Source organism: Lytechinus pictus, chromosome 1 (assembly GCF_037042905.1).
Source record: "Lytechinus pictus isolate F3 Inbred chromosome 1, Lp3.0, whole genome shotgun sequence".
Taxonomy (NCBI): domain Eukaryota; kingdom Metazoa; phylum Echinodermata; class Echinoidea; order Temnopleuroida; family Toxopneustidae; genus Lytechinus; species Lytechinus pictus.
The window spans coordinates 14,028,231-14,046,263 of record NC_087245.1 but is presented as its reverse complement, the minus strand read 5'-3'; the positions used below and the strand labels follow the sequence as shown (position 1 = coordinate 14,046,263).

Below are 18,033 nucleotides of genomic sequence, written 5' to 3'. Positions count from 1 at the left end.
GAAGTTAAATGCTTCTAATGGTACTAAGACCACAATTATTATTATAATAATAATTACTATTGTTATTATTATTGTTATTGTTATAGTTGTTGTTGCTATAATAATCATCATTATCCAGATTCCCAGATATCATGTTTCATTGTTAGCTTCACATAGATACATGTACCATGTGCATATTATACAGCAGCACAGGATGGATAGGTGAATTTACAAATTTGTGAAATACAATATTTGAGCAGCAGATGAACATAGTTTCTACTTTTTTCTTCATCAAGATGAATAAATATCAAATGAGAGGCAAAGTTAAATATGACTTCCCCCACCCCCACTGTAATTGAACATTATAAATGTAAGCATCGCTTTGTCAATCTGAATATGCAGATATGACTATGTAGGTGAATATACATAGTCTTTATCAGCAAAGATAAAAAGCAATCTTAGAAGCCACAACTTTGGTATCACATCAAGTGCATATATAACAAATTAAACATCCTTTCTTTAAAAACATAAATATCCTCATCTTAGAAATCAATTTCCTCATACAATATAAACAACTCATTAGGCGGTGCTGCACCATCCCGAGTTTGCTCAATCTCGAGATTTTAGCCCGATCAGCCCTCTTCGCGATTAATCTCGAGATTCAAGAAACCCCGTCTGCACCATCCCACGAAGAGCGATTCCTGCTCGAGCGAGGCAACAAGCCCGATATTACGAGCATGCGCACTTTCGGATCTTGGAGTTTCAACGGCCCGCGCTTTTGAATAACTTCCCGCGATATGCAAGCAATGTACTCCTTTCACTAGCACTTTCGCCGAATTCAACCGGTGTTATGCAACAATCCTCTCAGCTCAGCGAGTGAAGAAGTGATGTATTCTTCGTTAAATATGATGGCGGAGTAGGAGGCAACGACAGAGAGAGAGAGAGGGAGAGAAGGAGGAAAGAAATGCTATTTGCTCACATTTTTCGAAGGAATAAGACAACACTGCTGTCAGTGTTGTTATTGAATATGACCATCGTCGATGAGCGCCTCCCCCTACGGTCTGGTCGCTCCCAAAATCCATTCACTGGTGGGACACCATCGTTGCTTATGAACGCTATTCGCATGTATAAAGTTGACTTTCGCACGTGTTTATGTTTTGACCAAGGCGGAAGTGGAACGCGAATTGCATTATGGACTGACGTCATGAATAAATTACCCCGAGTCCAATCTCGAGTGCGTCTGCACCGACGAATTAGCGGGATAATTCGTAAAATAGCGCGCTATTTTGCAAATAAACCCGAGTTGACTTGGGATTGCAATCTCGAGATTAATCCTACGAACTAGCGCGATAATTGCGTCTGCACCGCCAACTATCTCGAGATTTTTCAGATCGGGATAATTTGCCGGATCAGAAATAGCGCGCTAATTTGAAAACTCGGGATGGTGCAGACGGCCCTATTGATACCCAGATTCCCAGATATCATGTTTCATTGTTAGCTTCACATAGATACATTAGGTTATCAGCTGCGCTCATATGAAATATATCTAGGTATTCTGGTAGAGGATTACTTGGGATGTGAAAATCATAAATTAGCACTAATTCATAGATAAATTTGAAATTTGTGAGTCTTGACAAGATGCAGAAAATTGAAGCTCTTCTGTGTTTTTTTTTTTTTCCAATGCACTCTTACTCTTCCATAAATTATTTGTTGAGTATTAAAATAATTTTGTTTTTCTTGGGATTTGTTATGATGGACAATCACTATACAACAATCATGCCATTTGATGCTCCTGACGTGAAAACTAAACTACATTGTACATGGAGTCACAACAATTTCAGAAATTGGAAATTATTCAGAGCACGTCTGTCTCGTACAACCAATAAACATTTGGAGTTTATGATTAAAATCATAATTTGTTTTGGGTTTTTTTGTCTAGATGGATCCTTCTAATGGGCGAGTGGGTGCCAGCAGCCATACATGTATCATCAACCCTTACAGTATGGAGCCTCAGAATGAAAATTGTATGCCAGAGATCTTGTGATACAAAATAATCTCCAAAATAAAATCTTTAGACATATCTAAAATTGATCTAGAAAATTAATGTAGCTTGTTAAAAGAAGAAAATTTGTGAGAAGAAATGATCATTGTAAAAGATTAGAGATGAGTGAGAAAGAGAAGGGAAAGAGGAAGAAGGCAAACAAGGGGGTGGAGAATAAGCAAAAAAATAATGAAAATTAAAATGGAAAGGAAATACAGAGACGAAAAGACAAAGGAGATAAACTAGAATAACAAAAAGAAAGTAAGAAAAATAGCTAGATCAATAAGAATAAAGGAAATGATGATAAAATTAGTTTCTGAGTTTAATTAGATACAAAAAAAAAATAAGCATAGAATGTTGGGAGCTAAAAAAAAACAAAGAGCAGTGTATCACTTTAAACCAATCCTAGGTACCAAGATAATTATGTCTATATGTACATAACAAATGTAAATAACAATGATCAAACATAAATTGGCTTATTATTACAAATCAGAATTTTGACATTAAATGATATTAGAAATAAGAATTTAGAATCATATTCATAAAAAAGAAATTAGAAATCTGAAAAGAAATTGGAAGGAATTATATGAAATCAATGATGATGATCATTATCATGATGATGATGGTGATGATAATGATGCTGCTGCTGCTGCTGCTGATTGATGATGATTATATGATAATAATCTAATTGAATCAAATGAATTAATAATCTACAAATATAAAATACCTATGGAACTCTATTTGAAATTGTTTGTAAAAAAAGGGGTATGGCCTATATCAATAGGGGGCACAAAATGTACCACTACCTGTGGCTTTATATAAAAGATGGGTCTTTATCAATCTAACAAGCCAAGCATATATATCTATTATATGGTAAGATCTTAAAGGGCATTAATACTGTATTAATGACATGGGTTAATGCCCTTCTATCACTAACACATGAATTATTCCGTATCAATGAATGGATGGGAAAGCTGTAACAATGCAGTCAATGATTCTTCATCCCGACCTCTATAATAGCCCATTGTATCTTATTCTCTCAACAAAGGGCATCTCTTTCATACCAAATCAACAGCATTTTTACCACCCAAAGGGGTTAAAGAAGTTCCTCTCAAGAACGATTGTAAAAATCAACCACAATTCAGTGATATAAAGCTCAGCTTCCAAGGCTTTTTCAATCAAAAGATCCCAGAAAGTACATTCACACCTGCCCAAAATCACAAAAATGCCCTAAATTACATCTAACAAGACTCTATCAGACCTCAAAATTTCATATTCTGATAATTTTCTGCTTTCACATTTGCCTGGACTAGTAAAGCTCATACTCTTATAGTATAAAATGATGAACTTTCTTTCTACCTCAAATCAAAAGTTCTTTCTTTTCCAATGCAAATATCACTGCAACCTTGGTAAATACATGTAAAAATCTGTTTTTAAAAAAAAAAAGTTCTCAAATATATGAAAATCACCTACTGTACAGGTATATTCTTTCATTGATTCCTTGGCACAATGCAAGGTATATTTGTGATTGGGCGAGTGTGAAAGTACAAAGTGATGGTATAAACTTTTGATAAGTTGATGCATCTCAGATCCAGCCTTTGTTGGTCCATTGAATACATTGGAGGGGCTGGATAGAGAGCACTGCCCCTCTTCTGTCACATCAACCTTAACAAATGATAATTTTGATCCCCTTTGAACCATTTCTCAGTTTACTTTGTCCCTTTTGTAGAAATCAGATTGAATTGGAAACCACAATCCATCTTTCATTTATTGCAAATGCCTGAATTCACATTGCATTCATAATAACAAATTTGCAGGAATGATACTGTTAATACAGGCATAGTCTTCATGCACTTGTCATGTTTCAATAGTCCAGCTCCCTTGTTTGATATGAATTTCATATCAAACAAGGGAGCTGGACTATTGAAACATGACAAGTGCATGAAGACTATGCCTGTATTAACAGTATCATTCCTGCAAATTTGTTAGATCTTCCTGTATTTAAATCCGTGCATGTTTCATATTAGGGCATTAGCAATACATGTAAACCTAGAAGGACGACATATTAATCTAAAAATCACTTAGGCAAACCTTGTGCGATATCATTTGATGGTATTAAATTAGCACTCAAAAGTTTCTGCTCCCATAAATGGAAAATAAAAAAATATCATACATTAATCTTTCCTTCATGATGAATGTTCAATTTTCACCATTCATAACAAAAACTCAAAGAGCTTTGACTCCTTGACCTAATGAAACTCTTAATATTCCAATTTCTGCTTTTTTGTCCTTTCAATACCAACAGGACTTGTAAGAATCTGTTGTCCCTGCAAAAATTGGTGAAGTTATCATAATAACAGCGGGTTCAGACTTCTCAGATTGAATCAGTGATGGTCTCAGCCAAACATCATGTTAGAAACAACCAATCAATGCACTCTTAGGATAACACATGCCTGTCCTCTAAATAATTTCATAATAAAAAAAATAATAATAATAATGATTTCATAATTAGTTGGTGTCATTTCTTTGGGCTATTCCTTCGTAAATCTATTATATAGGGTCTTCATTCATCTATAGTTGACCACCCTTTGCAGTACATGTACTCTATGAGGCTGTTCTCACTACGTTCCTAAAACTAGTTTAGTGGAAACTAGTTTAACGCGTAGTGAGAACGGTCAAAGCGGTCTTGGAAGCGATCTTCCGAACCAGTTTGGAAAACCACCTCGCGATGTAGTTTTCAAGATCGCTTTGCCTCGTTAAACTGGTTTTAGCGTAAGTGAGGACACAACCGTTCTTCGGGAAGCGATCTTCGCACATTTTGAGCGCGCTACTCCACACGACAGGTGTAGAATGCCTATGCTGCGGTTTCGAATTTCGCGTGAAAACGTGTCACCCCACTGAGAGTGTTTCCATAGCAACAAGAGCGCTTTACGTGAAGTGATTTTGAAAACCACTTTCGTGTGATCAAGTGGGAACGCTAGCAAAGCGATCTTCCAAAGTGATTTCCTGAATCGGTTTCCAGTAAACTAGTTTTAGAGAGCGTAATGAGAACGGCCTCTACATATCCTTTATCTTACTCTGCCATGTATCTCTCATCACGCCTCGACACATTAGTAAGCTTTCAAATCATAAATTGCCTCATGACTGTCTAAATTGCGTTGCAGTGTCAACTTGGTATAACAACTTAAAACATCATGATCTTAACGGATAGCCAAAGTTTGTATACATTGCCCATGAGTCACCTACGTAAAACATTGGACCACATCTTAGTCATGGCAGGGGAAAGTAAACCATCACATTCTCTCCTTAATGAATTTCTCCATTATTTCTAGCTGCTATAATGCTTGCTCTGTCGCTATGGAAGCTTTCCCCCATGGTGCTTCATATTCTATTCAGGCAGGCAATATACAAGTTCATGACAAAAATGGTTAGTCACAGCAGTTTTTTTATGGATTTATGTTGGTGCTTTACATGTCTGAGTTGTTATGGAAGGAGCGGGGCAGGTTCAAGCTTTTTCAGCAAGCATCATGCCCAATGGCCCATATGCTAGGATGAGTGCATGTGAGAAGAATTCACAAAAAATGTATTAATGCAAATGTAACTGTAAGAGAACAGAGAGGGGTAAAATGAGCAAGAGGAGGCATGTAATTAATGAGAGAGAAGAGAGAGATAGGAAAACAATCAAATCATAAAATAGATACAAATAAAAAAGGAGACAAAAAAAGGTACATTTTTTTCTGAGTATTCATTGGTTACTTGACTAAAGAGACAGTATGTGAGTATGCAGGTATATGTGTCCTTAAAAATAATGTGTTGTACTTGTATATTGAACATCTTCTTCTAATTGAAAATATCAATTGATAACCTAAAATTGTTGAGATATGGAAACAGAAAAACAGCCACCCCCTTCAAAAACAAGGAAGGCAAAACTTATTGCACAACTTCTTGCATAGTGAAAGCAAGGAAGGTGACAAAGTCTCACCTTGGGATACAACAAGGGTTGCACTAAGATAGTACAAATCCTCAGCAATGAGAACAGGGTTAGAGAGAGATACTAGCATGCCTTGATTGATTGGTCTTTATATCAATAAACAGAAAGCCTGGATTACATGTGCATGAACTGTGGGGCCTATCAAATGTAAGGCATCATAATAGTATACAATGAGAGAAAAACAATATTATTTACAATAACCATGTGATTATGACCTTGTAATTCAAATACATGTAGTATTTTGAAAAAAATGATGACAAACATACAATTTTGAAATATTTCCAAAAAAATTATATTAGTGGTTACAGGAATGAATGCAAGACAATCAATGTAAGATGAATACATATCGCATATTAGACTGAGATAAACTTATTTTTTCTTTTTTAAGCTCTTTAAGGACAGACTTCTCACAATTCAAATATATCAAACAACGATTGATAGAGAAACTGTTTTTATTTGGTTTCATATTGTTTCTGTATTTATGTCTTTTCTTATTTTCTAAAGTGGTCATATACCAAGATGGGGTATTTTTTTTTTATTACAAGAGTTCTTTCGAAAAAAAAACACAAGTCACACAGAACACTTTCCAAAAACAACTTTATCCTTTTTTTATTGCAGCAGAGTATTTGTTGATCGGTTGGTAGAATAAATGGTGACTTTTATATTAAAGGGGAATCCAGCCTCGGCCATAAAATGTTGTGTTGGGAAGGAGAAAAATAGATTTAACAGAATGGTGAAAGTTTGAAAGAAATCGGACAAGCTATAAGAAAGTTATAGCTGCTTTAAAATTTAGATCACTAATACTATGTAGATTTCAAATTGGCAACTGGGTAAGTAAATTATGACAAGGGGCAAGGACAAATTTCCCATAGGCCATGTACTTTATTATCAGGGATTTGTGGTTTTCTCCTAAGTACCCATTCCCCTGGGGCAGTAATCTAAATATAACCCAGGTAGTATATTGTTTTATGTCCTCATGAAAGAAAAATATAATTTGAAATAAAACTTTTAGGAAAAATGACATTTTAGCCATAATATGTATTGGAGTACATGGAAGAGTAGTCCTTGCCTTACATCACTATGACATCCCATATGCGGCCAATTTGAAGTCTCCATGGGTATAGTGATTACCAATATTTACAACTTTTAAAAATTCATAACTTTCTTGTTGTTTGTCCAATATTGTTCAAACTTTCACCTATCAACTTGTCTGATTTTTCTTTTCCTTATAAAAACAAGTTTTTATTTGGGTTGGATTCCCCTTTAAAGTGAATGGAGACAAAAATAAATTTTAAAATGCAAAATGGTACAATGAATAACCTGTAATTATTAAAAATTATCAAAAGTTCTATGATAATAAACCCATAACACAGATCATTCATGGACATATGGACTGGAAAAATGGGGGACAAACGAGTGAAAATTACCATCGTTTTGATAAAAAAATGAAAACAAAGAAGTGATCTTACCTTGGGATTCCACTCAGATAAAAGACAAGCCTACGGAGGTCAATCGGACTGACTTTATCCAGGGCAGAGCCTGATGGGAAAGCAAGGATAGGACCCCCTCTCTTGTCTCGACCACCTACATGTACATGAGAGATATAGAAGTGAGTAATTATTGGAAAATGTAATGTACAGTAGCCATAAAAAAGATAGGTAAATACAACAAATTTTATCTAAATGCAAAGCAGATCAAGTAATAATTCATTCACATTCGGATGCTTTCAAAAAAATGTGCTGGAATTAAATTCATATTCTACAAATCCTGTCAACAATTGAAGGATTATTAAAAGAAATTGACAGAATTTCTTTTATGAAATGGAAAATGAGGATTTTAAAATCATACATATACATGTATATGTATACAGAAGGGTGGATGTTGAAAAAGGAAATAAAAATCATTAACGACATAATTGATCAGCAAGGCATAATGATGGGCTATTAGCAAATAAGCCTGTGCAGGCATTTGCATTTGTAGTCTAAACATCTCAATGTTTTAACCTGATTTTTTCACTCATGAAATGATAACCCCCATCTCAAACAATATGAGGTTTGATGCTGTCATTAATAAATGTTGTTGGGTTTTTTGTTAAGATACTTTATGTTGAAATAGGTTATCTAGTTGTCCCCTGGAATACACATTTGATTAACATCAGGGAAAAGTCTTAAAAGAGACTAACTCTGCAGACCCATTTAGTAAATTGCCATTACAGCGACTATTGACTGCCCCTATTTACTGTCCCATATTATTACACAGCCCCTGATCACACTCTTTTGAAGAAATCTACGATACATTAGATTATTACAGATACATGGATTGTCAATTCATGCCTTCCATTTTCCTAATATAGGCTCCATAATTACAGCATTTACATGTATCTTTACTTCATTTAAATTTTAATGAGATATAAAATATTGAGGTTATGGTCTTAATAATATTACTATTTTTTATGTTTGTCTCATTGTTTCCATCATAATTTATTTCATCAATTTCAACCACAGCACCATCACTTCCATCCAGTCATCATCATAATCATAATCATCATCTTCATCCTCATCATCATTATCAGCAACATCATCATCACCATCATCATTATAATTTATAATTTATCATTTATCATCATCATCATCATTATTACACGATCTACACGAAGTAGATCAAAAGATCCTCACGAGTGGTCGAAGACAAAGCCTCGGGTGATAATCGCGAAGTTCGTGTCATATAGAGTGCGACGTGCAGTCCTTTCTAAACGCAGTGAACTAAAAGGAAAGAAGATGGGCATTGATGAGGATTTGACGAGGGTCAATGCGGACCTTTTGAAAAAGACTAAAGCAACTACGAAAGTCATATCTGCCTGGTCATCGGATGGCAGAATCATAGCCTTACTTCCAGCAAGCGGAGGGAAAACTGTCAAACGTTTGATCAAGGCTGAGAGTGATTTGGACACTATATGAATGTATAATCTCTTGATGTATCCCTGATTAAACAGGACTGACATTACTGATGAAGATTCTAATCAATGCAGGGTTGATTACATATAAATCTTAAATTTTCATGGACCTGATGTAATCCTTCGTTATCTTCAACTAGAACTCATAGTATCATCTTTACGGCTGTATTCTTTTTATATTGAATAGTGTTTTTAACTTTTGTTCTACTTTTATGTAGTTTTTAACTAATGGTGAAACAATTTCCTTGCGTCAGTTGCCTTAAAAGTGTAAAAAATACTCAAAGAGCTTTACAATGTACTGTTTGTAAAAAATGGGTTCACACAAAATGTGTTAAAATAAGTAATGATTTATATGATGATCCGACTCAATTGTTTTTAGACTGGCAATGTACCAAATGTCTTTTCAATTACTTACCTTTTTTAACTGGTGAATTTGATAATATTTCATGTACCACTCACACTAAAAGTAATGTGAATGTCAACACTTCTTGCTTATCAGAAATAGAAAACCCGTTGCAATTTGGTTGCTTACAAAGTAAAGGTTTTAGGTTTGTACACTTAAATATTCGTAGCCTCCTTCGAAACATTGATGAAATAAAATTATTATTAGAATGTAATAAAATACATGTACTAGCACTGAATGAAACGTTCTTAGATGAATCAATATTTAATAGTGAATTAAATATTGACAATTATCTCCTTATCCGTAGAGATAGAAATCGACACGGAGGTGGAGTAGCTGTTTATATCCAAAACTCGTTATCTTTTGAAGAAATTGATTATAAAGAAGAGAACTCATTAGAAATAATTTCGTTAATGATACGTCCAAAGTTTTCAAACCCAATTATTTTTTGTACCTGGTATCGACCACCAAACTCTCATCTTGATATATTCCAGCAATATGAAAACTATTTATCATATCTTGACCGTTTTAACAAGTGTATTGTCATAATGGGTGATACCAACTGTGATATCTTAAAGTCTCCATCATCGACTGACACTAAACGTCTACAAGAAATTCATAACTTATATTCTTTAGATCAAATTAATAGAACCGACTACACAAGGGTCACATGCAATTCAATGACTCTCATAGATCATATGATTACTAATTCACTTGAAAATATAAATAAATATGGTGTTATTCACGGTGGTATCAGTGACCAATCAATGAGTTACATGATATGGAAATCAAAACATGAAGACGCTTCTCGAATGATTAACTTCAGAAAACTATCAGGTATTGATCTAGAAGCGTACATGGAAAGATTAAATAACCAGTCTTGGCATGAGATACTTAATTATGATAATATAAATGAAGCATTTTTCAAATGGGAAGAACTTTTAATGTCAGTTGTTGACTATTGTATGCCTATCAGAAGTAGGAGAATTCGGAGTAAAAAATCGCCCTGGATGAACTCGGAAATACTTAAATTGATTCGAGAAAGGGAGAAATTGAAGAAAAAAGCCTGGAAAAGTAAAGATGAAATTAAAATGATAGAATATAGAAAGATCAGGAATAAAATCACTTACCAAATTAGGAAAGAAAAGAAAAATATTATAATGATCAAATAACAAAACTAAAAGTAAATGCTGGAAATATATGGACTGTTATGAAATCACTATTACCTTCTAAGAAATCAAATTCTATGATTAAAACTGACAAAGAACAAATATTTGAGCAAAGTGAGAATTTTAATAATTATTTTGCAAATATCGGGGCTGATTTAGCATCCAAGATTCCTCTTTCTTCTGGAATAGTGCCGGAACAATGTAACCTGGATTCATCTTTTTATTTTACAGCAGTAACAGAAGAGGATGTTTCAAAAGAGATTAAATTATTAAAAAATAAACCTTCATCTGGTATAGATGGTATTACTGCTCAAATATTAAAAATGTCTGCACCAGTCATACTTCCATCACTTACTTATTTGATCAATAAATCACTACTAGATAGTACGTTCCCACATAAATACAAGATAGCAAAAGTTATTCCAATTTACAAATCAGGTGATAAAAATGATCCTTGTAACTATAGACCAATCTCCATTTTATCTTCTATTTCAAAAATTATGGAAAGACTTGTATCCAACCAACTTAAATTGTATATGAAAGAAAATGAAATACTCTGTGTGGAACAGTCCGGATTTAGAAAGAAGCACTCAACAATGACTTCTCTTTTGAAAGTCACAGATGACTGGCTCAAGGCAATGGACGAGGGTCTTTATACGGGGGCAGTATTCATCGACCTGAAAAAGGCCTTCGACACTGTGGATGTTAAAATACTTGTGAAGAAGCTAGCAAAGATCGGTGTTTCAGAAGATGCTTTGCACTGGTTTGAGAGTTATTTATGCAACCGGAATATATGTACGTGTATAGAGAATATTACATCAAACGTCTCGAGTATAGAGTATGGGATTCCACAGGGTTCAACCCTAGGGCCAATTCTCTTTACGTTATACATAAACGATATCAATAAACATGTAAAATATTGTAAACTGCATCTGTATGCAGACGACACAGTTATTTATTTTTCTGGAAAAAATATCAGTGAGATAGAATACAACATAAATATTGATCTACGTAACATATATGATTGGCTGTGTCATAACACAGTATTTTTTACGGGGGGCCCCCAGGGATGTCCCGACGGCCTAGCTAGAATGGCCACGTGTACTGTCTTGTAGAGCTTGGCTCGGTCAAGGAGATAAGAACTGGCTTGACCCGGCGCATGCACATTTAGGGGGCTCAAATTAACAAAATTAAAGGAATAAAGGGCTATTTATCGCATTTTTTCAATTTAAAAAAGTATGTGAAATTCAGGAACATACAATTAGAAAATGTAAAAAAGATTAAATACTTAGGTGTCATGCTCGATCCGGGCTTGACTTGGTGCGAACATATTACTAATATCGTTTGTAAAATATCTCGGGCAATAGGTTGTGTAAGGCGGATTAAGCACTTACTGTCCTTTGATATTATGAAGAAGCTGTACTTTTCTATGGTTTTACCTTACATTGATTACTGTATTACATCTTGGGGAAGCAGTGCAAAAATACATTTAGATAAGATACAAAAACTTCAAAATAAATATGCCAGAATGCTTTTGAAAAAAGATTATAATACATCACAAATTTCTTTGTTGCAGTCACTGAAGTGGCAATCAGTAGATCAGCGTATAAAATATCAGTATTGTGTTCTTGTATATAAAATAATGAATGATTTAGTTCCAAATTATTTAAAACCTTTAGTATGTAAACGGCCCGTGAAATACAGGACACGGTATTCTTTACGATGCCCCCTTCAGCTTCCAAAAGCTAGAATTGAACATAAAAGAAAATCTTTCGCATATGTCGGACCCAAATTATTTAATGCACTTCCTTCAAATTTACAAGTTTGTACCTCCTTGTTAGTTTTTAAAAAATTATGCAAAGCCTTTCATACGAATTGATAAAGAGCGAAATGATATTCCTTTGATTTACAATGCTATGTATGTTTAAATTGTCACTTCCCACTCTATATTTTGGTGTTAATTGTTTCTGATGTTAGATATTTTGTATTTTGTATTTTTGATGTTGTTTGTTGTTGTTGTTCATAGTTATCTTGACATGTATTTTAAACTGCAGGGCGCCTTTGTAAAGCAGTTTTAAGAACTGAACAGGCCTACCCTGCAGTATAAAATAAATAAAACAAAATAAATAAATAAATAAACAAACTAAGCCTTAATGTTGATAAAACGAATTCTATGCTTTTTGGAACTAATATTATGTTGTCAAAATGTGCAAATATAAATGTTAAAATATCTGATAAAACTATTAAGCAATCTAACTCTGTTAAATATTTAGGCATGTATCTCGATCCAAAATTGAAGTGGGATACTCATATTGAAGAACTGTGTAAGAAAACTAATAAGCTTGTCAAATATTTAGCACGTCTAAGACATTTCGTAACTGAAAGTAATCTGAAATTATTGTATAGTTCAGTTATACTTCCCTTATTTGATTATGCTGATATTGTATACGAGTCCACAAATAAGAAATATACTGAACGTCTTCAAAAAATTCAGAACAGAGCTGGTCGTATCATTTTGAATGTTAAACCGCAAAATCGAATATCAAATAGAGAAATACACCAACGACTCGAATGAAGGTCATTGCAATCACGAAGAAATATCCATGTACATACAATGGTGTTCAAATCATTGAACGGCCTGGCTCCATTATACTTAGCAGATTCATTTAAATATTGTAATTACTCATATAATTTAAGAACCGTAGGTAATGTAATTATGCCCAAACCAAATACAGAAAATTGCCGTAGAATGTTTATATATAGAGGTTCACGCCTATATAATGACTTACCTTTAGATATGAAATTTATCAAAAACTTAACTACATTTATTACTTCTTTGAGCTCTAAGGTTTCGAAGTACATTGATATCTGAGCAACGCGTTGTTTTGCCGGGAGGGGGGGGGTTATTTGCTTGTAGCTTGAAATTGTAACTTTATATTTAGTTTTATGTCTACTGACTTGCTTTCATTACTTTATATTTTGTTTAATGTCGTTCTTTTCTATTGTTAATTATGTTTATAATACAATCTGATCTATTTTATTATGTTCTGGACCCCTAGGCAGAACAGAGTGGTAAAAATTACCACTCTGAATGGGCAATCCAGCCATTCATATGTATTTATTTTATTTTGTAATTATATCTGATGTATTTTGTTTGTATTTTGCATGTTTTTATGAATGGAAAATAAATACAATACAACAATTATCATCGTCATCAACATCATCATCATCATCATCATCTTCTTCATCATCATCATTATGGGGTTTGAGTGACAAGAAATGGAAAAATCTGAAATTGCAAAAGCTCCTATACTTTGATAAAGACGGATAAGATGAGATAACACAAAAAGCTGGAAATATAAATAGAGAGTTTTAGGAGCAGTGGACGTGAACGACGTAGCAGTCCTCTGATCGTTCGAGTGAACGTCGTCATCTGCCCTCGTTCACTACAAACAGGATGACTTTAGATTTCACTCGACTTGTACGTGTACGTACGTCCACATGAAACAGCGCGATAACCAGCGGGTCATGTTACGCTGCCCGACCCGGAAGATCTGGCGCACCATCGCCTGGCGACCCGGTCGGGTGATGCGAAGGTGCAACTTGTGCACATGTGCCCTTTCACTTGCTTTGATTCCTTTTTACGCGAGTTAGGATATATATCGATGTATATTTTGGAGATCAGAAAGCAATTTCAAATATGATAAACATAATGCATCGTACAACTTACATTAATTTTGTGAAAAGTCACTGAAAACTGTGTTTTACAAGGGAAAGGTTGATCTTCATGCTGGGCTTGAACGGTTAAAATGACGTCACTCACGTGCACGTCGTCTATGAATTAGGAGAACCGCAAAATGGATGTGGCGAGGTTCTCGATTCTGATAGTGGACGTGTGTGAGGACCTGAGGCATATGGAACGCCAAAAAATGACGTCATCTCGTACCAGTCCACTATGTGGACGTACATTTCTAAAAGTGCTCAATATTAACAATAGCTGAATCAACTTTAAAGCTGAACTCTCCCACGCCTACATCATCACCATCATCATCATGTGAATCCATTCACCATTACCATCATCGTTGTAATTATCATCGTCATAACTACTGACACAACCACCACTACATCTAGATCGACATCATCATCTTCATCATCAGGGCAGTTCCAAGGTAATTGAATGACATTCAGAAACAAATTTTTGCATTCAAACAAAGATATCACCCATATTTGAATAGTTACTTGCAAAGAAATGGTACCTGACAGTAGTTGCTGAAACCCACTTTTCAAAATAATAACATTTGTTATTTTAATCCACTGAATTAATGAGATATGAATATTTATAAACATGGTTTATACGGAGTGACGCAAAATGGACATGCATATTTGAGGAGAAAACATATTGCTCAAACTCTGTGAACTTTCAATTTCTATCACAATTTTGATTTATTGATTGGATTCTATGTTGTTCTAGCTTTAATATGCTGCATTACATTAAAAAATTGGTGTATTATTTCATTAATTACAACTTAAAACTAAAACCCATATCTGGTTACGGAATGACGGTTACAGAGTGACATCAGAAATATCCACAAACAGGCAACGTAAAATGAACTTATATTTTAAAATTTTCATTTGATATGATGTAAAATGATGACCTTCAGATTATCCAAAAGAAAATTTTACAAAACAAGCAATAGTTTTCTGTTAAATTAAGTAAAAAAAATATATATATGTAGTCCCATGTATAGAATTTTTTGTATGGTTTGGATCCTCCTGTAAGGAGATGTGTAAGAAAACAAAATTTGTGGCTAATTATGTTCCCCATTTGTATTTATGAAATTCCATATGAGTTTTGATGGAAAAAATTTTATCCAGATTTGAAATAGAGCCAATATAAATTTTTGGAAAATTTAAATTTTGCTTGGAATTGCCCATCATCACCCTCATCACCCAATCCCCCACCCCCATCACTTTGTGTTAAATCATCCCCATCATCATAACCCCACCACCACCATCATTGTGCATGATATCAACACCATTATTGCCATAACCAACACCACCATGATCATAATTACTGTGTAACTTACACGCCGCCCCGGCTCACGGAGCAGATCTGTGAGCTGGTGCAGACTTGGCTCTCGGGTCATCCTACGTCGCGTTTACACACTGCTCCAGCTCGCGGATCAGACTCAGCCCTTGGGGCAAAAACACAGATCAGTGGATAAAATTTACTTTATGAAACGCGCCCTAATTTCCGGGGCAGACTTGACTTTGTGTTTACACAGAGAAAAATTGCCATGTCTGCACCAACTAGAGGGTCTGATCCTACTATTTTGGCGGAGCAAAATTGCCGTGTCTGCTCCGCAAGCCGGGGCAAGTTAATCGCCTTTACAAGCATAAAAAAAGGCGAGTTTACCCCAGCTCAAGGATCTGCACCAGCGTGTAAACACAGTAATTATGTTACATCATCAAAGCTTTAGGAAATACCTGAGAGGAAAGCTAACTTGTCCCGAAGGAGAGGAAGAATGTCTGCAGCTTTCAGCGCATCACAGTGGAAGGCACCTCCTGTACAAAAAAATAGAATACAAACAATTTTTAGGTACTCCTCTGCAATGTTCATTTGCCAATTGGAGCTGCAGGGTGGTCTATTCAAATGCCAAGTTTATTTTAATAAAAGCTGAAAAATATTATCAAACATATCAAAATATTTTGTTGAATATCTACTGTTGTCAATTTTTTATTCTACATTTTATGACATCTGTAAACAGCTCCCAAATTATGTCACTCCATAACTTGCCATTTTCATTTTCATTATCATTTGAAATATTCTCTTTTTTTCATGGAATATTCAGAGTCAGTGTTAAGAAATAATTTGTGGGATTTTATTTTGCATGCACTGATAGGATCATTTTGTATTTCTGACAAATTTGTACTGGCATGGAATTTATGTTTTTCTGCATTTTGGAGAGTTTCAGCATGTGTCCCCAAATAATAAAAAAAAGGAAAAAAGGAAAGTGAAATTAAAAATCTAATACCACAGAATAATGAATACAGGATAATCAAGATGGATTCAGTAATACCCAAATCTTATTTCCCAGTATGGAGTACCACCTCTTCAAAGTTGGGATTCTTCAGATTCAAAGTCTCTTGATGGAGGTCGCCATTAATGTGGGTTTAGTTCAAAATTGTGACATCAGCAACGACCTACATCTCTAAAGTAGATACATGTATCTACGTTTGCCTAATATAGATTCTATCTTATCAATAATAAATCTCATACAAATATTATTAAAAATTTGTTTAATAACATATCATAGTTTTAAAACCTATTTGATGAGTTTCAATTATAATATTACACCCTTATCTAAGATTTTTAAATTGACGGATTAGCTAGTGAGAATTTATTGCCGCTTTTGCGATTAATTATCTCTAGCTTATTTGCCAATTTGCTAATTTGCCCATCAAATTCTCAAAGTACTAGTATGGTTTAAAACTGGAGAACAGTCTTCTTTCTTTTGCATGAAGATATCAAAATGAACCAGAATTTATCTCATCACTCCCCAATGATAGCATCCAGAACCCCTAACTGTGCCAAGACTCTAATATTTACAGGTGTTGAGAGGTGCATTCAAACAATTTTCTTAAGCTGAATCACAATGATGAATCCCAAATCAATGCAAACACAATGCATGGTTAGCACAGGCTAATTTTCTAGCAATTTTTTCATCAACATTGATTCTCTCCCACTTCAAAGCCACCCACTGTGAATAGTAAGATACAATTTGAACTAGGAAGTATTGGTCAACTTGGAGGATACAAGTTGCAAAATGGAAACAGAAGTAGCAGACTGAATAGATGTCCTCAATCAGGATCTTTGTTCCATTCAAGTGATTTTTAACAACCCAGGTTCTGCAGAATGAACTTTTCCAAGGGGGTGTTTCACAAAGACTTCAGTATGACTTAGAGCCGCACTTAAATGTCTAGTAACATGTGGTATAAAAGGCACAGCAGCATTGGTCAGATCATGACAAGAGGACGTGCACTACTGCGTACTGCGTATTGCATGTATTGCGTCGGCATTTAAGTCATACTTCAATCTTTGTGAAACACCCCCCTGGACGTTTAATAAAATCATTTCTACAACTAAATGTAATCACTAGACTGTAACTGTGGTCTGAACTATACTTCTAGGGCCAAAGATCATTAGGCGGTGCTGCACCAGCCTGAGTTTGCTCAATCTCGAGATTTTTGCCTGATCTGCCTTCTTCGCGATTAATCTTGAGATTCAAGAAACCCAGTCTCCACCATCGCAAGAACAGCGATTCCTGCTTGAGCGAGGCATCGATGCATTATGGTCTGACACCGTGAATAAATAATCCAGAGTGCGTCTGCACTTGCGAATTAGCGGGATAATTCATAAAATAACGCGCTATTTTGCAAATAATCCAAGTTGAGATTGTTCAGATCGGGATAATTTGCCGCATCTCGAAAATAACG

At 34.8% G+C, this 18,033-nt stretch overlaps 1 protein-coding gene across 1 annotated transcript in view; it reads right to left on the bottom strand.

Annotated features, from left to right (window-relative positions):
- Positions 1 to 17,740, bottom strand: part of LOC129263548 (kalirin-like) — a 38,356-nt gene extending 20,616 nt beyond the window's left edge. Inside the window, exons 1-3 of the mRNA XM_064097625.1 lie at positions 17,722 to 17,740; positions 16,024 to 16,101; positions 7,481 to 7,595 (exon numbers count right to left, since the gene is read on the bottom strand). Coding sequence (XP_063953695.1) covers positions 7,481 to 7,595; positions 16,024 to 16,101; positions 17,722 to 17,740 — 212 coding nt within the window. The remainder of the gene's footprint in view (positions 1 to 7,480; positions 7,596 to 16,023; positions 16,102 to 17,721) is intronic.
- Between the last annotated feature and the right edge of the window lie 293 nt (positions 17,741 to 18,033).